Source organism: Marmota monax, unplaced genomic scaffold, assembly GCF_021218885.2.
Source record: "Marmota monax isolate L192 unplaced genomic scaffold, Marmota_monax_Labrador192_F-V1.1 WCK01_AAM20220418_F8-fsc00205, whole genome shotgun sequence".
NCBI lineage: Eukaryota > Metazoa > Chordata > Mammalia > Rodentia > Sciuridae > Marmota > Marmota monax.
Genome location: NW_026692417.1, coordinates 2,261,725 through 2,287,253, shown reverse-complemented (window position 1 = coordinate 2,287,253; position 25,529 = coordinate 2,261,725). Strand labels below are relative to the sequence as shown.

Below are 25,529 nucleotides of genomic sequence, written 5' to 3'. Positions count from 1 at the left end.
TATGGGATTGGGTGTGTGGGTCAGTGGTAGAACTTGCCTAGCATGTGTGAAGCCCTAGGTTCTATTCCCAGTAAGCAAAAACAAGAATATAGCCAGGCTCACCTGTAATCCCAGCAGTTTGGGAGTCTGAGACAGGAAAATCGTGAGTTCAAAGCCAGGCTCAGCAATGATGAGGTGCTAAGCAAATCAGTGAGACCCTGTCTCTATATAAACTACAAAATAGGGGGCTGGGGATGTGGCTCAAGCAGTAGCGCACCGCCTGGCATGCGTGCGGCCCAGGTTCGATCCTTAGCACCACATACAAAGAAAGATGTTGTGTCTGCCGAAAAACTAATAAATAAATAATATTTTAAAAAATTAAAATAAAATAAGATACAAAATAGGGCTGGGGATGTGGCTCAGTGGTCAAGTGCCCCTAAGTTCAATCCCCAGTACCAAAAACAATAAAAACAAAAATCCAAGAAAATAGAACCTGGCTGACCTGCCCTGTGTATCATGAAAATACACAGTAGCTCTAGTTTCTTACAGGTCAAGGATTCTGCTTCCAAATGTGAGACAAGTGTGAAAATAAATTTAGCTTTGATGATAATTTAAATATAGACAGGGATTGCCCTATCAATATAAGTAGAATCTTATTTGTTAACTGATGATGATTTTGGCGTCCACATAATCCCACAGCTGTGTCTTTCCCGGGTAACTTGACCATTGAGCTATATTCACAGCTCTTTTCATTTTATTTTGAGACAAGGTCTTACTAAATTGCCCAGGATGCCCTTGAACCTGTGATCCTCCTGCCTCAGCCCCCTGAGTCTTTGATATTACAGGCTTGTGCCACCACACCTGGTGTCAATTTGTTTGGTTTATATTTTTATTAAATTCAAAAATTTGGGGGGCTGGGGTTGTGGCTCAGTGGTAGAGCACTCATCTCACACGCGCGGGACCCTGGGTTCAATCCTCAGCACCACGTAAAAAATAAATGAGTGAAATAAAGGTATTGTGAATAAATATTATTATTATTTTTTTTTTGCTTATGGCCTTTTATTTGGATTCTTGACTCAAGTCCTACAAATGTCAAGAGTAGGCCTGCTTATAGGAATGGGGAATGGGGAGTGGGAGTGATAAAAGTTCCAGGATGGAGTAAGCCAGTCTGATGTACTCATTGTAATTGAATTCCACATTATTTTTCTGGTAATAGATATGGAAGCCAGGGTCGCTTTACAACTGAGCTACATCCCAGCCCTTATTTTTAAATTTGAAACAGTCTTGCTAAGTTCCTTAGGCTGCCCTTGAATTTACGATCCTCCTGCTTTGGCCTCCAAAGTATCTGGGACTACAGGCTTGTGTCACCTTGCCTGGCTCAACAATTCTTAAAGCATTTAGAAAGGTGAGAAATAATAGTTAGGAATTCCTCTAGAACCCACAGTAATGCTGCATTGTTTCTTTTCACTGGCTGATATGATAGATTCTCTATTCAGACACTTTGACCAAAATTCCACAATGGTCCACAGAAGAACACATGTATTTACAATATGTCACACAGAAAGAAACAACTAAAAGGTGATTATTGTAATTATTAAAACAAATTCAAATTCTAACTATCCATAACACAACCTTCATACTTGAAATATCCCTCAACTCACTTTATAAGATACCACAGCAACTAACAGTTCAACCTAGATAATCCACCACACAGCAGAGAGTCCCTAGGTCTGAACATTTTTCTCAGATTCTACTAAGCTTCTCTCCTATGACTTCCTTTAAAAAAAAAAAAAAAGGAACACTTTTATTTCAGACATGCAAGAAAAGCTATTTCAGAATTTACTAATTCAAAGCATGTAGCTATATACATGTAACAAAAGAAGCAACATCTTATTACAGCTCAGCACAGAGCATCTAAAGCAAACAGGCTAAATGCCTGTCTTTATTTACTCATCAATTAAAATATAAAACCAACTTCTATGTGTCTAATTGTGACTCAATACAAGAAAAATGAGGAAAACACGAAAGACTTTGCATTCCAAGAGTTCTTAAGTCCAGGGAAGTAAGAAATTATTAGAAGTATAAAATAGGAGAGGTAAAACAACACAGTGATTAAAGGCTGAGACCAGTCCAAAATTACTGAAGTTCTTTTGATTTGCTAGTTGTGTGACCCTGGATAAGTTTTTAATTTGTAAAATGGGAGTAACAATAGAATCTACTCTATGGGGTTAGTGGGGATTACATGAGATAATAGTGCATAACTTACTGCCGAACACAGAGTAAATACTCTGTGCTGTATCAGGTGCTACTATTACTAATAAAAGTATTATTACTCAAATAAGACCAAAATGTTGTAATAGCACAGAAAATGAAGCAACTAACTCTGCCTAGGGAAGATATCAATGTCAGAGATAAAAAAAAAAAAAAAAGACTCCATTTGATGTTAAGTTTAAAAACAATTATTTAACAGCTGTACAGATACTGAAGGTATCATATTACCCTCACTTTATGAGGGTAAATGTGAAAATTTAGAAGAAATGAACAAATTCCTAGGAATGTACAACTATCAAAATTAAGGTAAGAGCTTGGTCCAATACCACAGCAGCCACTGTTTTATAGGTGGCATTTAGTACTTGCCATAGAAAGTATGCTGTGACCCCTGTAAAAAGGAACTAAGCCCTAACCCCATGTGGTGGTACAGCATGCACTGTGATGCAAAAGGATGTGGGCCCCACCTGCATGCCTGGCTTGGGTGGCTCTGACAGTGCCATCTGCTAGCTGGGTGATGGCAGGTATATTATGAAGCGGGGCTAGTGGCACTTAGGCAGCAGGGACAGGATGTTCCATCCCTGTGTGTAATTCTCTGCCATGCCTCCTGTCTCTACACTGTCTCGCTCATTCTCCCCGAGACTGCTGCCCAGGGCCTCCCACCAAACCCCTTTCCCAGCCAGAAGATGGCTGCTCTCGGTCAGTGACTGCTTAGCCAGACCCTGGTGCTTTCACTTGTCAGAAGAGCCAGCCTGATTTCCTTATCTGTGAAATGGGAATAAAGGACATCTCAGAAAAAAAAAAAAAAAAAAAAAAAGGATGTGGGCCCGTACCCAGTAGAGGGCTGTTGTAGTTCAGAGATGGCCTCGGTCCCCTAGCGCCTAATGTGAGGTGTCTTGGTAGGTATTGGCCTCTGCTCTCATACTTGGATTAATGCTGTCTCATGGGAGTGAACAAATTCTCACTCTTGTGGGACAGCACTAGTTACCAAGAGAACGGCTCATTTGCCTCATTTGCATAACCCTTGAATAAGTAGGAATTTGCTAGAGAGAAGAGCATTCTTGACAACATATGCAAAATAAGAGCATATGCAAAAGCAAGAATAATCAAAGAGCCTAAACATGTCCAGGTAACAATAAAAATCCCAGGATACAGACAACAAGGAGAAAAAAGAAGAAATCAAGTACAGTTGTTATAATGGCATCAGATAGTTTTAAGCCAGATTAGTGAGTTTGGATCTTACACTTATGATATCAGGAACCACAAAGAAAGTCGCATCTTAAGAGAGAAAAGGTTCAAATCTGAGTTTACTAACTGTGTAGACTAAATTTCTCTAAGACTCAGCTTTTTCATCAGTAAAATGGGGGATACCACCACCACCACCATCTAGTTTGGAGGGTATCTTGGATTAGATAAATATCCTAAAATTCCTTGGTACTAGAGCTGGAATGAAATACATAATCCACAAATAGTAGCTGATATTACTCTGATACTGTTCTGTTCTCACCAGATAACAGAGCAGTCAATTTTTTACATCATAATAGTCAGGGGTAAGTTTATAATATCCTCTAGCTTGAACTGTCAAGTTCAAGTAGAAGTATCAAACTCCTTTCCAATTGACTCTGTGTTCTTGCTGTGATGGTTGGGGTTTTTGTTTGTTTTGTCTCTTTCTTTCTTTGGTTTTGATGATGCTGGGGATTGAACCCAGGTTCTCTGTATATGCTAGGCAAGGCACTCTACCACTGAACTATTACCCCAGCCCCAATCTATGCTTTTTCTGGAAACAAATGATCAAACTGGACTGCTTTGGTCTGTTTTTTCTTTTTTCTTCCTGTGGTGCAGGGGATTGAACCCAGGGCCTTGTGCAGGCAAGGCGAGCACTCTACTAACTGAGCTATATCCCCAGCCCTGTTTTCTATCTTTTTATGATGCCAAGCTAACAAATGGACACGCAATAATTTTGGGGAAATTAAATGGGATTGTCTGATAGACCTACACATGGTGAAAATGTCAACAAGAAGCCATAAACAATCAATTAATTTTATTACATAAGATATTTTTAAAACAACAACAAAAAATCATCTTTAAAGACAATTATACCAGTCGGGCACCGTGGCAAATGCCTGTAGCCGCTCAGGAGGCTGAGGCAAGAGGATCGTGAGTTCAAAGCCAGCCTCAGCAAAAGTGAGGCGCTAAGCAATTCAGTGAGACTCTGTCTCTTTATAAAATTCAAAAATATAGGGCTGGGGATGTGGCTCAGTGGTCGAGTGCCCGAGTTCAATCTCCAATACCAAAAAAAAGACAAGTATACCAACTACTTCTTACCAGTTAATTAATTGACAGATAACTCTACCTCACATGAGAAACAATGCTTTGCAAACTGATATGGTACCAACACTCATCTCCTTCAAGAGAGGCCAAGCTACACAGTGCAGCAGAAAGAAAATACAATAGAAATCAGAAGATTGGAGTTTAAAACTCAGCTCTAGAGCCAGGATTGTAGCTCTACTAGTAAAGTGCCTGCCTGATATGCACAAGGCCCTGGGTCAGATCCCCAGACCCACAAGAGAAAAAAAAAAAAAAACACAAAAAACTGGATGCAGTAATCCCAGCTACTCCAGAGGCTGAGGCAAGAGGATCACAGGTTCAAGCTGGAGGAAAGTCTAGGCGACTTAGCAAGACCCTGTCTTCGGGGACACCAGACATCTATTTGCTCTCTCAAAGCCATTTCTGCACCAACCATGGCGACCTTCGTGGAGCTCAGCACCAAAGCCAAGATGCCCATTTTGGGTCTGGGCACCTGGAAGTCTTCCCCAAACAAAGTCAAAGAAGCCGTGAAGGTGGCCATTGATGTAGGATATCGCCACATAGACTGTGCCTACATCTATCAGAATGAGAATGAGGTGGGAGAAGCCATCCAAGAGAAAATCCAAGAGAAGGTGGTGAAGCGGGAGGACCTCTTTATTGTGAGCAAGTTGTGGTGCACCTTCTTTGAGAGGAAGCTTGTGAAGGAAGCCTGTCGGAAGACCCTCAAGGATCTGAAACTGGACTATCTGGATGTCTATCTTATTCATTGGCCCCAGGGATTTCAGGCTGGGAAGGACTTATTCCCCAAAGATGATAAAGGCAACAACCTCATCAGTAAAGAAACATTCTTGGATGCCTGGGAGGTCATGGAGGAGCTGGTGGATGAGGGGTTGGTGAAAGCTCTTGGTGTTTCCAACTTCAACCACTTCCAGATTGAAAAGATCTTGAATAAGCCTGGACTCAAATATAAACCAGTGACTAACCAGGTCGAGTGTCATCCATACCTCACCCTGGAGAAACTGATCCAATATTGCCATTCTAAGGGCATCACTGTCACAGCCTACAGCCCCCTGGGCTCTCCAGATAGACCTTGGGCTAAACCAGAAAACCCTTCACTATTGGAGGACCCTAAGATCAAGAAGATTGCTGCAAGGCACAAAAAATCCCCGGCCCAGGTTCTGATCCAGAGGAATGTGGTGGTGATCCCCAAGTCTGTGACCCCAGAACGTATTCTCGAGAACTTTCAGGTCTTTGACTTCAAATTGAGTGATGAGGAGATGGCTACCTTACTCAGCTTCAACAGAAACTGGAGGATCTGTGTCCCGGCTGACCAGGATAATTTGCCGGACTACCCCTACAATGCCGATTACTGAAGCTGAATCTCCTGATGAGACACCTGGTGGATTCTTTCTCTTCATGAAGTGGGATTTGCTCTCCCTGAGGCCCATTTTAACTAAATTTATATGAAATTATATTGTGCTTGATCTTGTCAGAATCTAGGCAACATTTAAAAAAAAAAGTTTATTAGTGCATTATAATTGTACATAATGGGATTTTTTAATGCTCTAATTGTCCATGCACGCAACATTAATTGCTCAATCTCCTTCCCAGAACCTTCTTTCCATCTCCTCCTCCCTCCCCCTAAGCAAGGTTTTATTTAGATCCATATGTTGAACCAGGGAAAGACTTATACAGGGAAGTATGACTCAGATGAGCAAATGACTATTTCTTCCACTTATTTGATCTGAACAAATGTTTGTTAAACTACAGGGTCTCTGCTACCATTGAGGATGCAAAAATAAAAATAATTAAAAAATAATGAAAGTAATACCTAATATTGCAAAACAAAAGAAACAAAACAAATAAAATTCAGCTCGGCACCAGATAAACTATATACCTGGGCCTCAATTTTCTCATCCATAAAATGGAAATACTATTTTATTTAATTCCCTAAATTACTAGAATAATCAGAAAAGAATGAAATAAAGGCGCTTCTTAAGCCATGACAGTATACAAGTATACAATATTATCATTATCATCTCCAGGTTAAATGATCTGATAACGTCCTGGTGCCTCAGTTCTTTAACTTCCTTTCCTACAACTATCCTGTCTTCCATTGTACCTTAGTTATTCACTTTCATGGTCATAAACAATAATTTCAACATTGTACTATCCAACCACCACCAACTTCTATCTTCCCAGCTCATTTTCTCTGGTATAATCACACAAACAAGTCCCTCTAACAAGTCTTAAGTCCCATCAGAACCTAAAATATATTGATCCTACCAACTTTTCACCTTCTCACCATTACTACCACCATCTCCCACAACCCCAAAGTCTTCATTCATTACCCTACCAAGCTTAAAATCAGATGGTCCATTATTATTATTACTTCTCTGTATATATCCTCAATTCATGGGGCTCCATTCACATTAACTTTGGTGAACAGAGACTGGTTATCAAGACCTTTAATTGTATGGATATAGCATATCCAACAAAACTAAATATCAATTAATCTTGATATAAGAAAGCAGGAATTTTAATGTCTATCCATTAATAAAAACATCTTAAATTACTAGTGCATTCCTGCTTAAAGTACTAAAATAAAACTTACTTTGCAGCCCTAGCTTTTGCTTTGTCCTCCCCTCTCCCTTTTTTCCAGTTCTGGAGATCCAACCCAGGGCCTTACACATAGTAGACAAGTAAAATACCACTGAGCTATATCCTCAGCTCCTACTTGTTTTCTTCTGCCCTGGCTATTTTCTCCAAATAAATGTTCTCCCATTATTTTCCTTTGCAAAGATGCAATTCCATCCTTCAAGATCCAGTTTAAACTAGCTTCTCCATAAAAGCATGTCTAATCATCCCACTTTAAAGATTCTTTCCTTAGGAGTTTTGCATTTACTAACTGTACAATTCATTTGTTAATCATGTCAATCTTAAGAATAACAAACTAAACATCATCATTACTTTTCCTACCCCTTGATCTAGAAGTCCTTGAGGAAGTGGGGAGACACTTCTTAAATAACTCCTCCCCACAGACATACACACACTTTTTAGTGCAATCACTTTTTTCTTCTTTTCCTGGTAATTCTAGAAATTAAACCCAGGGCCTTATACATGGAGTCAAGCACTCTACCTCTTAGTTATGCCCCCAGTCCCAAATATTTTTTATTTAACCAAGCTTTCAGAAATTGGTCTATATTCTAGAAATTATTCTCAAGGTAAATATCTCTTGGGGCTGGGGATGTGGCTCAAGCGGTAGCGAGCTTGCCTGGCATGCGTGCAGCCCGGGTTCGATCCTCAGCACCACATACAAACAAAGATGTTGTGTCTGCCGAAAACTAATAAATAAATATTAAAAAAAAAAAAAAGGTAAACATCTCTTGCACAGGTGATACCCTAAAGCAATATTAAGCGAATTAATATTTCAACCATTTTTGCCCTTTAAGATACCTCATAATTTTACTTATAACTAAAATAAAATTATTGGACCACAGCCAAAAAATCTGCAAGCATCTTCTTTAACTTCTATAGTCAAGACCTGGTATAATGGGTTAGGGGTGTGGTTCAGTGGTATAGTCTAGTCAGAATGTGTGAAGCTCTGGGTTTAATCCTTAGCGTGAGCGTGCGCGCGCACACACACACACACAAAATTTGTAAAGATGTAAAGTAGCCAGACACTATGGTGTACACCTATAATTCCAGCAACCCAGGAGGCTGGAGCATCACAAATTTGAAGTCAGCCTCAGAAACTTAGTGAGGTCCCAAGCAACTTGGTGAAACCCTGTCTCAAAATTAAAAATTAAAAAGGGCCAGAAATGGGGCTGGGGATGTGGCTCAAGTGGTAGCGCGCTTGCCTGGCATGCGTGCGGCCCGGGTTCGATCCTCAGCACCACATACAAACAAAGCTGTTGTGTCTGCCGAGAACTAAAAAATAAATATTAAAAAAAATTTCTCTCTCTCTCTCTCTCTCTCTCCCACTCTCTCTTTAAAAAAAAAAAAAAAAAAAAAGGCCAGAAATGTAGCTCAGTGGTAAATTGCTCCTGAGTTCAATCCCAAGTACCAAAAAACAAAACAAACAAATTAATTTCTCAATTTTGATCAGCACTGTCTACAAAATGATTAAACAAAAATTAAGCTTTGCTTCCCTCATTAACTCTGGAAAAATAATGTTATATGACCCAAAAGATGTGTTCACTTTTCCTACTATCATTATTAAAATGTCAGAAGACATGACCACTTTTTCTTATTATAACTTTTAAATTGGAGAGCCATTTTGTATTTCAATTCTATAAAACACTAAAATGAATTGTAATTCCTCTTTGAAATCAATGTAATTGCCAAAGAATGACAAATTAATGACAACTAATAATTGGAACCTCATGAAATGAGACCAAATGTAATATTATAAAGATTTTCTGGTAGCTTTAGTGACTTGCAATGCAGAATTTACCTTCCTCGAGATGTCATAAGAAAAGAATAATTAAGGAAAGTAATAGGAATCTCCTGTATTGCTCTCTAACAACTTTAATTCCTTACTATCTATAACATTTATTCAAACACTGTGTGCTACAAATCTACCTACAATGCGAGAACAACTTTAGGTATGTTCTCTTCTATTCATTCCTAAATTAGGTAAAAGACAGCACTCGATTGCCTGGCACATGTGAGACCCTGGGTTCGATCCTCAGCGCCACATAAAAATGAATAAACATAGCTCAGTTGGAAGAGTGCTTGTCTCTCAAGCCCAAGGCCCTGGGTTCAATCCCCAGCACCAAAAAAAAAAAAAAAAAATGAATAAACAAAATAAAGATATTGTGTCCATGTATAACTATAAATAAATAAATAAATACACACACACAAAAAAAAAAACATTTGGGCTGGGGTTGTGGCTCAGTGGTAGCGTACTTGCCTAGCATGCATGAGGCACTGGGTTCAATTCTCAGCACCACATACAAATAAATAAAGGTCCATCAACAACTAAAAAATATTTAAAAAAAAAATACTAAACATTTGTTTAAAATTCAAAAAAAATCACTTAATATAAGCATGTCAATACAGTATATTCCTTTTTTGAACTTGGGCATATTTAACTTTTTGTACTAACACTATGCATTAAAACAAATATGGTTAGACTTCCACAGTTAAATGGACAATTCATTTTTTATAAATGGAAAATCATTTCAACATCTTCTGGTATTCACTGCAATATCAAATCAATGACTTCTTTCAGTATTTGTGGTGGTAATTCTTTTGGTAATTATCATGAATCTGCTTTCACTAATTCTAAATGGCAATGCTAATATGAAAAGGATTAATGCCGGGCTGGGGATACAGCTCAGTTGGTGAGTTCTTGCCTCTCTGCCTCAAATGCAAAGCCCTGGGTTCAATCCCTAGCACCACCAAAAAAAGAAAAAAGAAAGAAAGAAAGAAACGAAAAGAAAAGAAAAAAAGGATTAATGCCAGACATACAAGCAAAAGTACCAGACTGTTTCAAAGGAGGTACTTAATAGAATTCAAGAACTGGATTGGTGCACGTCTGTAATCAAAGTGGCCCAGGAAGCTGAGACAGGTATATCAAAAGTTCAAAGCCAACCTCAGCAACTTACTAAGACCCGGTCTCAAAATAAAAAATAAAAAGGTCTGGGGATGTGACTCAGTAGTTAGGTGCCCCTGGGTTCAACTCCTAATATTTAAAACAAAACAAAAAAATACCTGGAGATAGATTATATATATATATATATATATATATATATATATATATATCTCAAGCTAGAACCCATTTTCATTAATAAAATATTAGAAACTGATTAAGTCATAAGAACAAAGACAAAACCTCTACATAAATTTCAGATCCATAATTCAAAATCTCATGAATTTCTGCTACTTCCTTTCAGAAAACTTTTTTTTTTCCCTTTCTTTGCATTGCTGGGGATCAAACCCAGGGCCTCACACATGCTCTTATCATGAGCTATACCTTTTAGCTCCTAAAAGAATTTTATCAGTAGGGAGGATAGGAAGGGCAGCAGAATAGAATAGACATTATGATTCCATGTATGTATTATATGTCAAAATACACTCTGCTGTCATGTATGACTAAAAAAAATAAAAATAAATTGTATGGTTAAAAAAAAAAAGAATTTTATCATGAGACTGGGAGTATAACTCAATGATGGAGCATGTGCTTAGCAAACTCAAGGCCCTGGAGTAAATTCCTGGCACCAAAAATAATAATTTTTTTCATGATGGGCATGGTGGTATAGACCTGTAATCCCAGCAACTCAGGAGGCTTAGGCAGGAAGATCACAAGACTGGCCTAGGCCACTTAGCAAAACTCGGTCTCAGACAAAAAATTAAAAATACAAAAATTTTTTTGCAAACCCAGAAGAAATCACTTGAGAATGTATCTCAGATATAAAGCAGCATAATCACAATGGCTAATTACATATGTTTTTTATATTTTTAAGTCAAATATTTTCATGTTCACTATATAACATATCATTAAGACCTAAGAAAATGTGATAAAAGAATCCCTCTGCAGAGTATTCTAATGAGAACTGTACTTGAAAAAATACAATAGGGACTTCTGTTTTTCTATATTTTTGACTGTACAAGAACAGCCCTGAGATACTAATCAACAGTATATTTGTACAAATATGCTTCTTAATGGCCTCTCATGCCTAAGTACACGAGAAGCCTACAATCACAGTTCTTCACAACCCCAATATAACCACCCCACAAAAAAAAACAAAAAAAACTTATGTCTCTGTGGTATTGATATGTCCCACATGTTCAAGTGTTTTCTACTTTTAACTACATACCATTCACTCTAGTTTTTTAATGAAACGCTTCACAAATTTATGCATCATCCTTGAGCAGGGCCATGCTAATCTTCTCTGTATCATTCCAATTTTAGTATATGTGCTGCCAAAGCGAACACCTCTTCACTCAGGGAACCTTCCCTATGTTGATCTTTGGTCACTCTTGAATATATTATCCAATAATATTATCATTTTGCATATATTAATAATCATACCGATTTATCATCAGCATTTTGAAACTGGTATTTTATTGGTTCCAATCCTTGCGACCTATCATACTATGGGATTGGAAACAGAAATGATTTTGTCTAAGTTTCAGTATCCTGAGCAAAGCTAATACTGATTTTTATAGCTTGTGGCATTTCTTCCAAATGAGGAAAAGAGACACAGGAAATGATTAAAACACTCGCCCATATGTCATCTCTGGCATCCCTGCTTTAGAATGCCAATTCTATTCCATAGAACCACACAATGTACTAATCGGCTTCTGTGACCTAAGTATCTTAAAAGTATGAACCTCTTCATTTAATGTTTCAACTAAGAAAAATCTGAAGGTCATATCCTAGAATCATATGAAACATAATAAGGGGACAGGAGGTATAGCAGTATTAGCTTGCACAAGGCTGGGTTTGACTGCCAGCACTTAAAAATTTAAAAAGACAAACAAGAAGGAATTCTACAAATAAAACATTAACTTGCTTGTTGCTATTTAACATTATGATCACTTATATGAATTCTAAAAATTTCTTGGGCAACTTTTACTTGTTTTTTGGGAGGAGGGATTTAATCTGGGTACAACCTCAGTACTTTTATCTTTTATTTACAGAGGGTCTCTCTAAATTGCTTAGGATCTTACTAAATTGCTGAAGCTGACCTCAAATTTGTGATCCTCCTGCTGCAGCATTCCAAGTCTCTGAGATTACGGGTGTGTGCCACCATGCTTGGCCTCATTGATCAATTACTGTCATTAAAACCCTAAAGAAGCTGGGTGTGGTGATGCAAGCCTGTAATATCAGTGACTGAGACAGGAGGATTGAGAGTTCAAAGCCAGCCTTAGCAAAAGCGAGGCACTAAGCAACTCAGTGCAACCCTGTCTCTAAATAAAAAATACAAAATAGGGCTGCTGCATATGTGGCTCAGTGGTTGAGTGCCCCTGCGTTCAATCCCCAGTACAAAAAAAAAAAAAAATCTAAAAAGACTAAGAACAACAACTAATAGTCCTCTGCAAGTAAACATACTAAAGAACATTTCTTCACTAGCATTCAGCTGCATCACCATTAATGGCTGCACAATAAAAAACAATAAAATATAAAACACCACACACCAGCCCCCAACCTGTGCTGGAGATTCAACCCAGGGCCTTGCAAATGGTAGGCAATTGCTCTACCAAAGCACTGTATCTTAATAGCATCTTACAGCTATATAACAACGTAGATCAAAACTTTCTTGGGGCCAGGGTTGTAATTCAATGGTAGAGTACTTGCTTCACATGTGTGAGGCACTGTGTTCAATCCTCAATACCATAAATAAATAAATAGATAGATAGATAGATAAATAAATAAGGTATTATGTACAACTACAAAAAATAAATTTTATAAATAAATGATATTGAGTCCATCTACAACTAAAAAATTAAAAAAAAACTTTCTTTAATGGATCTGAAATTCAAAACGGTGACTACATTTGTATCTTAAATTACAATATGTATTTTCCATTAGTTTGTGTAACACTTTGATCTGTAAATAAATGTCTTATTTGGTAAACACAGGTAGAAGTCCCATCTCATTCAGAAACTGAAGTCAGATTCTTAAAGAAATAGTTGAAACTCTTAAAAACATAAAAAAAAAAAAGTCAGCCTAGATAACACAGATTTCCAAAGATAAAATACCACTTTAAAAAGCTAAGAGAGGGGCTGGGGTTGTGGCTCAGAGGTAGAGTGCTCGCCTCGCACGTGCGAGACCCTGGGTTCGATCCTCAGCACCACATAAGAATAAATAAGTGAAATAAAGGTATTGTTTCCAACTACAACTAATAAATAAATAAAAAACTAAGGGGGGGGGGCTGGGTTTGTGGCTCAGTGGTAGAGTGCTTGCCCAGCACATGTGAGGCACTGTTTTTTTGTTTTTGTTGATATTGTTGTTGTTGTTAAATATTTTATTTCTTAGTTGTAGTTGGAACACAACACTTTTATTTTATTTATTTTATTTTTATGTGGTGCTGAGGATCGAACCCAGGGCCTCGAACATACTAAGCCAGCACTCTACTACTGCGCTACAACCCCAGACCAAGGCACTGGGTTTGATCCTCAGTGCCACATAAAAATAGATAGATAGATAGATAGATAGATAGGTGGGTGGGTGGATAAATGAAGTGAGGGTGTTGTGTCCTAGGGGAGGATACAGTGTGGCTCAGTGGTAGAAAACTTGCCTAGTAGGCATGAGGCCCTGGGTCTGATCCCAGCACCACAAAAATATATAAATGAATAAATAAATATATCAAATCAACTTTTAAAAAGTTAGTCAAGGGGCTGGAAGTATAGCTCAATGGTAGAGCACCTGCCTACTATGGACAAGGCCCTGAGGCTTGATTCCTAGCAAGGGGATAACCTAGACAAAACTAAACTAAAATAGTTAACAATATATCCTTGACACGGTGTAACTTATCACTGTCAAGAAGCCTCCCTAAAAGCCTCTGGCAGATCAAAAAGAAACAGATCTGGACAAAACAGAACAGAGTAAAAACTGTAATTGTATCACCTTTCTAAAAGCTCACTTATACTTTGTGACCTATAAGTTTATCCTCCACATTTGATGACTCATGTACAGCTATATAAAATATGTAATTGCCAGCAGAGATAATTTGAGCACAGGAGTCAAAAAGTCATTCTGAATCCAGGTTTTGCCATTTAATGGATGTATTATACACATCTGTTTCCTTAACTTTCTGTGCCTCAGCTATTTCACCTGAAAATAGAAGTAATACTACATTGTAGGGTTATTGTGAAGAGTATGACAACACACATAAGCCTCATAGAAAAGTATCTGGGGTTTGTTTTGTTTTGGGGTATTCCCCAATACCCATCTAGGGAGGCTTCTTGACAGTGATAAGAACTTAAGAACTTAAGGAGCTACCTATATCCCCAACCCTTTTCACTTTGTGATAGGGTTTCACTAAGTTGTTTAGGACCTCTCCAAGTTGCTGAGACTGGCTTTGATCCTCCTGTCTCAGCCTCTCAAGTCACTGAGATTACAAACATGCACCACACCAGGCACCTCTGTATTATTACAATAGTTACCAAATTTAAAAAATGTATATCACTGGTAACAATTACTGCCTATATTCATAAATGCTTCAAATGGCATACAAGTTAAGCCTCTCACTATATTAGACAAAATACCTTTGGGCTGAGGTGTAGCTCAGTGGTACAGCCCTTGCCTAGTACCCCTGAGGTCTTGTGTGTGACCTCAGCACCAAAAAAAAAAAAAAAAAAAAGAAAGAAAGAAAAATTGAAACTTTAGATGTTCACAAAAGTCTAATAATAAGCCCAACTATTTTAGAGATAACATTCAAACGCTCTAAAATTTGCACTTCAAAGTAAATTGGTAAAGAGTGAAATTCTAAAATCTCAAATTATATTTCCAAATTAAAGGAAAAAGAGAGAGAGAGAGAGAGAGAATCATTTGGAACTTACCAGAGAAGATGAACAGAGAAATTTCCAATGCTATGAGATCTGCTTAAAGCAACAAGACCTATTCACTGTGTTTGGAAACCTACCATGGGTTTGTTTTCAAGTGTAGCCAGTGGTTTAACCTCATTTATCACTTAAACCTTAAAAAGAGGCCACTTTTAATCTTGAATAATCTGAACTTGAAAAATGTTACAGATACATTATTTGCAGGAGCATTCTATTACATTTCATTTCTCTCCAATAACTTTAAATCAAAGGACATCATTAATAAAAGTCAATCTATATATTTCCCTTTAGTAAACCATCCAAAAAAAAAATACCACACTGTTTTCACATCACTACCTCACTCTCATGCAGTGTTCTACCACTGAGCTACACCCCCCAGCCTCTAAGTATTTTTAAATGAATGCTTTATAGAAATGTTAGCATAATACTTATAAAACAGGCAGGGAATGTAACTCATGCTTAGCATGTGCAAAGCCCTCCCTGGGTTAGCTACCAATCACCACCAAAAGGAGGAGGGGGGCGGTCATAAAAGTTTTTAACATCTTATAATTGTCTAAAAGGTTTCCATTCCCAATACTCTTATTTACCCCAAATGCTGGAACATACGAATTTTAAAAAACAAAATTTTCCTGGATGACCCAACACAGCAAGAGTGGGTTATTTCAACATAAAAGCAGAAAATTAAATCATATATATCTTCAAATGACCACTAAACAACTAAAATCAGGTCCTACAGTAACCCCCTCAGAAGAGATTCATCTCAGAAACTGGATATTGAAAAGGTACAGTATAACCTCAATTTTTTTTGGTGTGTGTGTGTGTGTGTGTGTGTGTATAACAGCATTCACATCCTGCTTTCTACAGTTTCAAAATCTTCATTCAAGGTCCTGCAAACCCTGTTTGATAAGCCAGCTGAAATTCTGTGTTTGACAGCCATTTTTCCTCAAAACTTAAAACTGTCCATATTATGTTTTCAATTTTATTAGGAATTCTCTTTTTTTTTTTTTTTTTTGGTGCTGGGGATTGAACCCAGGGCCTTGTGCATGCAAAGCAAGCACTCTACCAACTGAGCTATGTCCCCAGTCCTGGAATTTTTTTTTCTAAAAGGCATTTGAAAGTTTTCATTATCAATATGTCTCCTTAGAAATTACCAAAAAAGGTTTCACACATTGCAGCCCAATCATGTTTTCTGGTGCGTGCTTTAAAAAAAAAAAAAAAAAGTATTTCTGGGGCTGGGGTTGTGGCTCAGCCCTAGAGCGCTCTCCTAGAATGTGCAAGGCCCTGGGTTGCATCCTCAGCACCACATAAAAGTAAATAAATAAAGGTACTGTGTCCAATTACAACTAAAAAATACATTTTTTTAAAAAGTCTTTCTCAGGGGTCAAATGGCTAGTACAAACTGCTTCAAACTTCAGTGGACCTCCGTGATATTCTTACAATATCCTGAGGTTCTGTATTGTGCTGCAGCTATACAGCAGACACAAGGCTTTTCAACACCCCCAGATCCCTTAATGCTGCAAAACTTCTCATGGCCCTCTATATACTACACTGTCAACAGCGTTGGTTTTAAACTGTTAAGCTGCTTTACCTGTTTATTTACCAACCCAATCATCTCAAGGAATTCCAAACCTTCAAACTGCTCTCTGAAACACATTTAGAGTATCCCCGTGTTGCTTTGAGGAAGATCTGCAGCGGGATTAAAAACTTGAGTTCTGAGGTTCATCCCCTGACCCAAATTGCTATTGCCAGGATATGCGGTAGTAATGCAGTGGTTTCTTTGGGACTCTGAGGACGTATTTTACCTAGAAATAGCCAATTTCTACAAAATCTTTCAGTCTCTGATATTTCTGCAGTAACAATGCCCAGCAGCTATGTATTTTAAACAGCCAAAAGACGAGCTTTCTATTCAAGCTCCCCCACCGCCCAATAAAACTTGCCATCACAAGGGTATTTTTCCATACCAACGTCTGGGGGGGGTCAAAATCAAGCTTTTGGCACTTGTTATCACACACTTGGAAAAGCCATTATCATTATGCTTCTTACAAATCTCCTTTGGAGGTAGGATTTGCAGTTAAGCTTACAGCGGTCCACATTCCTATAACTTATTGTTTTCCAAGCCCAAATAACGGCCTAATAACAACATCAGCATCAATACCCGGAGAAATGTCCATGTTTGACTAACAAAAAAAGCGGATAATAGCTAAAGTACCCTTTTCCTGGATAAGAGAAAAGGAAAATCAAGACAATAGAAGGATGTATTTATCGCAGTAAAGAAAAAGCGGAGAATAACCCCAAGAAGATCCGTGTGAGCAAAACCTGGCAGGCGTTGAAAGCCCTGGCCTCGGCAACACTCACCCCAAGCCTTTCCAACCCCATCCAACCCTCTTTTCCCCTGGGAGCCTGTCCAGCGCCTGCACAGGACCGTCATCCGACGAAAACACAGCCCCCCACAAAAGCGCCCGGCTGGGGTTCCGAAACGCAAAGCCAAACCTGGGTTTAAAAGATAGGAGAATGGAAGTAAGAGGAGATGCGGCCTCGGCTCAAGCTGAGAGGCCCCTTGAGAAATCCGAGGCAGAAGAGTGAGGCGGTTCGCCAGCCCGACCAGAGCCCACAAGGAAAGCGGGCCGGGAAACAGGAGCTAAGGAGGTTCCGGGATCCGCCAGAGGCTTCCCCGGATCCTCGGCGAGGCCCGTGTTTACCTGAAAGTCTCGGTCCTCGTTAAAGCGGGAGAAGCGATCCGCCATTTTGCCGCCTTCACTCCTCTCAGGACAACGCTCTCCGGTTCGCTCCTTCCCTCCCGCGACGCCCGCCCCCCTCCCTCGTTCCCCGCCTCCTCCCACGCCCACCGGGCGCGCGCAGCCTGGGGAGTGAGCGAGCGAAAATGCGCGTCCTGACGAGAGCTGCGTCAGCGCACGCGTCTCCCAGCCCCGGAGGCGGAACCTTCCTTCAAGTCCCCGCTCCGCGAACCCCCAGAGCAACTCTGGGGCCGCGCTTGCGCCCTCGCGCCCGAAAGACGGAAGCACTTCCGGAGGGAAAGGTCAGAAAGGCAAGGTGCGGCTCAGTTTGGATGTTTTGCTTTTGCTCTTTCTCGAGTTGTCTTTTCTCATCGTTGTTTTTCTATGTACGCAGAAGTCTGTCTTCCTTTATTCACCAAATGGCAGCATCATGTATGACTGGAAATGCAGACTTTAGAACCAGTTTCTTTTTAAGTGTATTTTTTTTAACTGACATAATACTCGTACTTATTATAGGGTACTTACAGTTCGATACATGTAGACAATGTGTAATGAACAAATCGCGGTAATTGGCCTATTTAGTTTCCAATCTTTTTTCACCCTGAAGACGAAAGAGGAAGAGTCCCTTCTCTCATAGGGCTTACATTCCAGCGAGAGAAGTCAAGTAACTAGTAAAATAATTGCATAACTGAACATTAACGACGGTCAAAAGTAACTGGGTGCAGTAGTGAGAAGGACCACCTTAAAACGACCTTGGTCCTAAGGCACAGCAAGGGGCTCGCAGCCTTGGGGCAGAGGGAACACTAGACTTGACAGCCCAAGGCTGCAAAGAGCTTGACATTTTCCAGAAATCCTTAGAGAGAAGTATTTCTCAAGGGACTGAAGTTGATCCAAATCAATTAAAGCTCTCTGGGTTTCAGTTTACTTTGTGTGCGCTGGGGATTGAATCCAGAGCCTGGCGGGAGTACTGGGGATTGAACCCAGGGGTGTTTTACCACTGAGCTACGTCCCCAGCCCTTTTTTTTTTTTTTTTTTTTTGAGACAGTTGCCTCTTGTTAAATTGCTGAGGCGGGTCTCCAACTTGTGATCCTCCTACCTCAGCCTCGGAAATCACTGGGATTAGGGATATGTCGCCCTGCTCTGCCATGCAAGCTTTTTATAAACTGTGAAAATCGAATTTAGTAATTAATCTCTACTGTGCCTGCCCAGTGTTGATTTTCTGTGGGTTAAGAATCAGTTTTTCAGCCGGGCATGGTGGCACATGCCTGTAATCCCAGTGGCTCGGGAAGCTGAGGTAGGAGGATTGCGAGTTCAAAGCCTGCCTCAGCAATGGTGAGGCACTAAACAACTCAGTTAGACCCTGTTTCTACATAAAATACAAAAAAAAAAAAAAAAAAGGGATGAGGATGTGGCTCCGTGTGGCTCAGTGTTCAAGTATCCCTGAGTTCAATCCCCAGTATTAAAAAAAAAAAAAAAAAAAGTTTTTCCATCCTATGCCCTTTCTGAGGACCTCACCCAGTCCTCCAGCATCCGTAGCAGGACTTCCCTGATTTTGAAAAGAATAGTTGTCAGAAATAACACAATGGAAAAATGGCGAGCTGGGGATACAGCTCAGTTGATAGAGTGCTTGGGTCACATGCACAAGGCTCCGGATTCAGCATGTGAATCCAGAAAGAAAAGGAAAGAAAAAGAAAAATGGCCCCTACTCTACCCTGAAAGAGTCAAGTGGAATGTAATTTTTCAGAGGAAGAGTGTATATCCTTCACCCTTTTGTTACCCTCAGCCCACACACAACTTCCAGCCCTTGCAGAATACAGTGTAAATTCCCTGTCTAAGGGGAAGCAAGGAAAATAAATGGTGTAAAGAGACTTTAGGGTAATTGATGAGGTTGAATCACATGTATACACACCACACATTTACCTCCTCTCTCCACACCCCACTAAAATAACAAATGAATGAAAACAGCATAAACTCTCACGGACAAAGAGCCCTGGAGAAGGATCAATATCAGACAAGATTTGTCAATAATATTTTGGAAACTGTAGAACATAGGTAAGTAAATGGCTTTAGTAGAGTGGAGAAAACTAAGTGATGGAGTGCAGGATGCCAGGAAAGTTGATTAACACTGAGGAGTATGAACAAAGCCTAGTTATTGGAAGCACCTGGTACCCACTGATGGTGAGGGTCTGGATGGGGGTGAAAGCAGAGGGTTGGTTCCAAGGCAGGCTGGGGAGCAGTTAGACTCTAAATCCCTTTTACCATCTAGGTAGCAGCTGGAGAGTTTTCTCATGGAAAGACTGAACCAGGTAGGCTCTGGATCTTAGCATACCTGGCACAACTAAAGAGGAAACAGCTGCTGAAATGGGAGGATTTGGCAAAGGCCAACAGTCTGGTCAGAGTCAGAATTTCTCCCAGCTAAGAGATCATAGGAACCTTCTCTAGGAAATTGTTTTAGGGAAGAAAGATCTTCATGTATCCACAATAGACGGTGGGAGTAGTCCTCCCCAACATGAAGATCAGGTTCGTGCTCAAGTACCCTGCAGAGAAGTGCATCTTTCAGGAATCCCCATTCATACAGAGCTTCCACTCAGCTTTTTTTTTTTTAGGAGAGAGAGAATTTTTTTTAATATTTATTTTTCAGTTTTCTGTGGACACAATATCTTTTTTTTAATTTTTTTAATATTTATTTTTTAGTGGACACATCTTTATTTTATTTTTATGTGGTGCTGAGGATCGAACCTAGCGTCTTGTGTATGCTAGGTGAGTGCGTTACTGCTTGAGCCACATCCCCAGCCCCTCCACTCAGCTGCTTTTTAGTCCCTCCCTCTTATGTATAAAATCAGAATTACCAGACATCTGAAGGGAACCTGTACTAGGAAAGAGACCACACACACACAGAAAATAATGAAAAGAGATGAAGAAATCATAAAAAGAATTACAATAACCATGGAGACAAAAGATGGCATCAGAGAGCTGGGGATATAGTTTCAGTTGGTAGAGTGCTTGGCTCGAATGCACAAGGCCCTGGGTTCAATCCCCAGCACTGCCTCCTACCCCCCCCCCAAAAAAAAAAAAGATGGCATCAGAGAACAGGGAACACATCAAAGAGCATGAAATGTCAGAAAAAAAAAAAGTATTCAGGCCAGATGCAATGGTGCACACCTGTAATAGCAATGGCTCAGGAGGCTGAGGCAGGAGGATCGTGAATTCAAAGCCAGCCTCAGCAAAATCCAGGTACTTAGCAACTCAGTGAAACCCTGTCTCTAAATAAAATACAAAAATGGCCTTGGGATGGGACTCAGTGGTCAAGTCCAAAAAACAAAAAAACAAAACTAAACTAAACTAAAACTCAATAGCTGATGTTGTATCTTTTTCTCAGGAGGTACATAGTATCAATTTATCCCCATCTTGATAATGTTGAGTTTCATTTCTTGTCTAAAGGGTTTTCAGTTCAATTGCTACATTGTAAAGGATAATACTTTGAAACCATGTAAATATCTTTTTTTTTTCTTTTTTCTTTTTTTTCCGTTAACGGGGATTGAACTCAGGGGCTCAGCACTGAGCCACATCCCCAGTCCTATTTTGTATTTTATTTAGAGACAAGGTCTCACTGAGCTACTTAGTGCCTGGCTTTTGCTGAGGCTGGCTTTGAATGTGCAGTCCTCCTGTCTCAGCCTCCCGAGCAGCTGGAATTAAGGTGTGCACCACCATGCCCAGCTTATTTTTCAACTACCTTTCACTCAATGGTTTTATCATCCACATATGACCTTTGCCTGAATCCTTTATTACAAACAATAGTTACAAAATTCTATCATCTCTAATTCTATCATTTCTCTTACATTTACAACAGGAATTTTATAAAGAAGAGTTTTCTCCTCTCTTCTTCACCCTTTTAGGATATCACTATAGTTTTGTGACTGCTGCTGCTGCTACTGCTGCTTCTGCTTCAGTTTTATAAACCAATGTAATCGTTACTCATTTTGATGTTTAAATGGTACCATATTTGCCAAGGGAAAGCGTGTGTGTGTGAGTGTGTGTATGTGTGTGTGTGTGTCTGACTGCCAATTGGAACCAAGGGGCACTTTACCATTGAGTTAGATCCCCAACCTTTTTATTTTTTAGTTTGAGACAGGCATCTCTCTCAGTAAGTTGCCCAGACTGGCCTTGAATTTGTGAACCTCCTGCCTCAGCCTCCTGAGTCACTAAGATTACAGGCCTGCACCACCACATTTAATCACCACAACCATTTTGTGGACAATGATGTAGAGGCTCCAACAGGTAGAATCACTTGACCAGGGTCACACAGTAGTCAGTGAAGAGCTAGAACCAGAACCCTGTGTCCTTCTCATTTTACCACTGATTCTCTCTTCCTCCTTCCTTTCCTTCCCCCTTGATACTGGGGATTGAACCCAGGGTTGCTCTACCACTGAGCTACATCCCAGTCCTTTTTATTTTTTGCGATGGAATCTTGCTAAGTTGCTGAGGATCTTGCTAAGTTGTTGAGGCTGGCCTCAAACTTGTGATCCTCATGCTTGCCTTCTGAGTCACTGGGACTACAGGCATTTGCTAATGCACCTGGTATTTTCTTTTCTTTTGAGACAAAGTCTTGTTATTTTGCCCAGGCTTGCCTCAAATTCCTGGGCTCAAGTGATTCTCCTGTCTCAGCCTCCTGAGTAGCTGGGACACATGTCACTGCACCCAACTTTCACCACTGCCTCTCTTAAACTAATAACATAGTTTATAGATATTACAGCATTTTTGTCCCAAAATGATGCAAAGAGGTGATAGCATAATTATCCTCATTGGGCAGATAGAGAGGCAAAGCTCAGAGAGGTCAAGTAATTTGTTCAAATATGGTCTGTTTATAATAATAAAGGAAGTTAGAGAGACTGTCTTTGCTATACTTGCAAGATGCCCAATGGATAACTAAAAGTAGGATAAATCTTGTCAGCTCTTTCTTCATTTTGTATCTGTCTCCTTTATTACCTTATATTTGTGACCTGCTCAGTTATATAGATAGGCATATTAATTATTTAAGATATATTCATCTAAAAGTTGGTAAGGATGCAGCTTGGTTGTACAGTGCTCATCTACCATGCACAAGGCCCTGGGATCAATCTCCAGTACAGAGAGAGAGACAGCTTGATAGATGTATATATGTATATAATGCATGTCTTATGAAGCCTAAATTTATTTAATCTATTTCATTCCCCTTCAAGATTGAGACAAGATTTGTAGGAACATTTACAGCATCCTGTTTCAGATCCCTGGATGATACATGGAAGTCTGCAGTCACTACCCTACACCTTCTTGGAACAGCGCAGCCTTGCAGGAGCATAACACATGATGAGACTGTCCCGGGACCCAAACAAGGAGCAAGTGACTCATGAGAACCGGATTTCCTCTTTCCAGGATCACAGGTCTGATAGATAAACATCCTGAGCATCAAATGAAGATTGCCCCCTCCACTGATAAAGACTTTTCTGGAGCCATCTGGCAGAACCAGAACTGAGATAATGATCAACCAGACCACAGTTTGACCAAGATGGCTTAATTATGCATACTTCTTATCCCCTGCCCTAATTCTTCCTCATTTTAAGCCTGCAGCTCATGTCAACACTCCAAACACAGGGCTGAGATGCTTGATCTCACTTTGCCTTGCCAATATAGCCATATTGATTAAGGTTCCTCTCCTGATTTTCACCATGAACTTTTTCTGTTTGGTGTTTGGGGCCATTACCTGACCTGATTTTTTTTTTTTTTTAAACCAGAGATTGAAGCCAGGGGCACCTAACCACTGAGCCCTTTTTTTTAATATTTTAATTAATTAGAGACAGGGTCTTGCTAAGTTGCTTAGAGCCTTGCTAAATTGCTGAGACTAGCTTAGAACCCACAATTCCCTTGCCTCGGCCTCCCAAGCTGCTGGGATTACCGGTGTGCACCACAGCACCTGTCTCTGAATCTACTCTATCAGAACCTCTGGTCTAGGACTTCATTGTAGTCATCAATTTCATCTCCAGTAACAGGAACATAACTGTGTGAAAAGGGATGGAATTAAAGCAGTAGAGGAGAGGAGCATTTTCAAAAGAAAGAAAGCACTGCTGCTACACAGCCCCACCACCACCCTGCAATAGAGGGCCAGGATGCTAGACTTGCTTCTTGGAGGGCATTCTTTATCATATCCATTCCCTTATTCATTAAATATACACCATGTGCCTAGTCTGAATCTGCCCATCCTGGGTGCTAGAGGCACTGAGCTTAACAGAGAAAGTCCCTGTTCTCATCTAGTTCATGTTCTAGCCTGGGGAGCCGGTGAGGAAACAGACAGAACACAAAGAAAAAACAAGATCATTTCAGGCAGATAAGTGTTTAAGAAAAAATAATAACACTGGATGATGTAAGAGAAAAGAACTGGATGGGGCTACTTTAAATTCAGCAAGTCAGGTGAGACCTCAGGAGGAGGTGACATTTGAGCTGAGAACTGGGAGTTATAAACTGGGGCAGAGTATTCCAGGCTTAGGCACCGCCAGAGACAGAGGCAGGGATGGTCACTCAGGGCTCTATACTCAGAATGGTCCCATACTCCGAAGGATCTCTTGCTTGGTTTAATACTCTGCTGTTGCTTCCTGGAAATTATTATTTTTTTAATCTTTATTTTTATTTATTTATTTTTATGTGGTCCTGAGGATCGAACCCAGGGTCTCATGCATGAGAAGCAAGTGCTCTACCATGAGCCACGACCCCAGCCCCTGGAAATTCTTAATTATTTTTTTAAACAAAGGGCCCACATTTTCATCATTTACTAGGTGCCAGTCCTGGTTAGAGGCACTGAAAGAAGTGGGGGAAGCAGATCCCCCAACTGCTGGGGATTGAACCCTGAGGTACTCTTCCACTGAGCCATATCCCCAACATCTCTCCCCCACACTTTTATAATTATTTTGAGACAGGCTTGCTAAGTTACTTAAGGCCTCACTAAGTAGCTAAGGCTGACCTTGAACTTTTGATCCTCCTGTCTCTATCTCCCCAGTCACTAGAATGACAGCCAAATACCACCAGCCCACCTGGGACCATATTGAAGTTCCTGTAAAGAGTTGGAGCATACTCTATGCCTGAGGGACATTTTTGACAGATTTAGAGAAAAGAAGCAGTGTGATCCTATTTATATTTCAAGAGCTCCATTAATACCTCTGTGTCCAGTAAGGATTATGAGGGATCAAGGCCATGTTATGTAAGCTATCACATATGTTGGCATAAAATTGTAATATTACCTTAATATATTTTTAGCATCTGTAGGGTTATTTTGATAGCTCCCTTTCCACTGATATTAATTTTCATATTCTTGCTTTTTTCTTGATTAGACTTGTTTATTTTTTATCAAATTTTAGCTGTATTAGTTCTTCTCTATTTCATATATTTCTGTCCCTGCTCTTATTTTTTCTTCCTACTATATAACTTGAAAATAATTTGATTGTTATTCTAGCTTCTTTCTGATACAAGTACTTTAAGTCATAAATGTTCATCTGAGTACTGTTTCATCCTACAGAAGCTTTTATTACTCAGTTCAAAGCACTTTTTATTTACTTTTCTTGTGCTTTCTTCTGAGATACTTGTAAGTGTGCCATTTAATTTTGAAATAGTTGACATGTGGGGGTGGGTTTCTATTTAGCTTAAGGTAATTGATTTCTAATGTAATAAAACATGCAGGAAACGCAGTCTGCATGA

The 25,529-nt window shown here is 39.7% G+C and overlaps 2 protein-coding genes and 1 non-coding gene across 5 annotated transcripts in view; 1 reads left to right on the top strand and 2 right to left on the bottom strand.

Moving 5' to 3' along the window:
- Positions 1-17,878, bottom strand: part of Gpatch8 (G-patch domain containing 8) — a 95,685-nt gene extending 77,807 nt beyond the window's left edge. For 2 of the 3 annotated variants that reach the window (XM_046442787.2, XM_046442786.2), the window contains exon 1: positions 17,772-17,830. Coding sequence is in view for 1 of the 3 variants with exons in the window: in XM_046442785.2 (XP_046298741.1) it covers positions 17,772-17,816 (45 nt within the window). In the remaining 2 variants the exon portion in view is untranslated. Of the gene's footprint in view, positions 1-17,771 lie in introns of all 3 variants that reach the window. The other variant, XM_046442785.2, reaches the window with a different exon arrangement.
- Positions 4,946-6,077, top strand: LOC124091645 (aldo-keto reductase family 1 member B10-like). Its single transcript, XM_046442789.2, has one exon. It carries the CDS (start codon positions 4,989-4,991, stop codon positions 5,925-5,927), a length of 939 nt encoding a protein of 312 aa, XP_046298745.1. The 5' UTR covers positions 4,946-4,988; the 3' UTR covers positions 5,928-6,077.
- LOC124091720 (U6 spliceosomal RNA) lies at positions 11,392-11,497 on the bottom strand. The gene has a single exon (XR_006851414.1). It is a non-coding gene; the product is annotated as a U6 spliceosomal RNA (small nuclear RNA).
- Positions 17,879-25,529: the final 7,651 nt, after the last annotated feature.

What these genes read in the sequence shown, in the direction of transcription:
- LOC124091645 (XM_046442789.2), top strand. Translation starts at nt 4,989, where the DNA reads ATGGCGACCTTCGTGGAGCTCAGCACCAAAGCCAAGATGCCCATTTTG.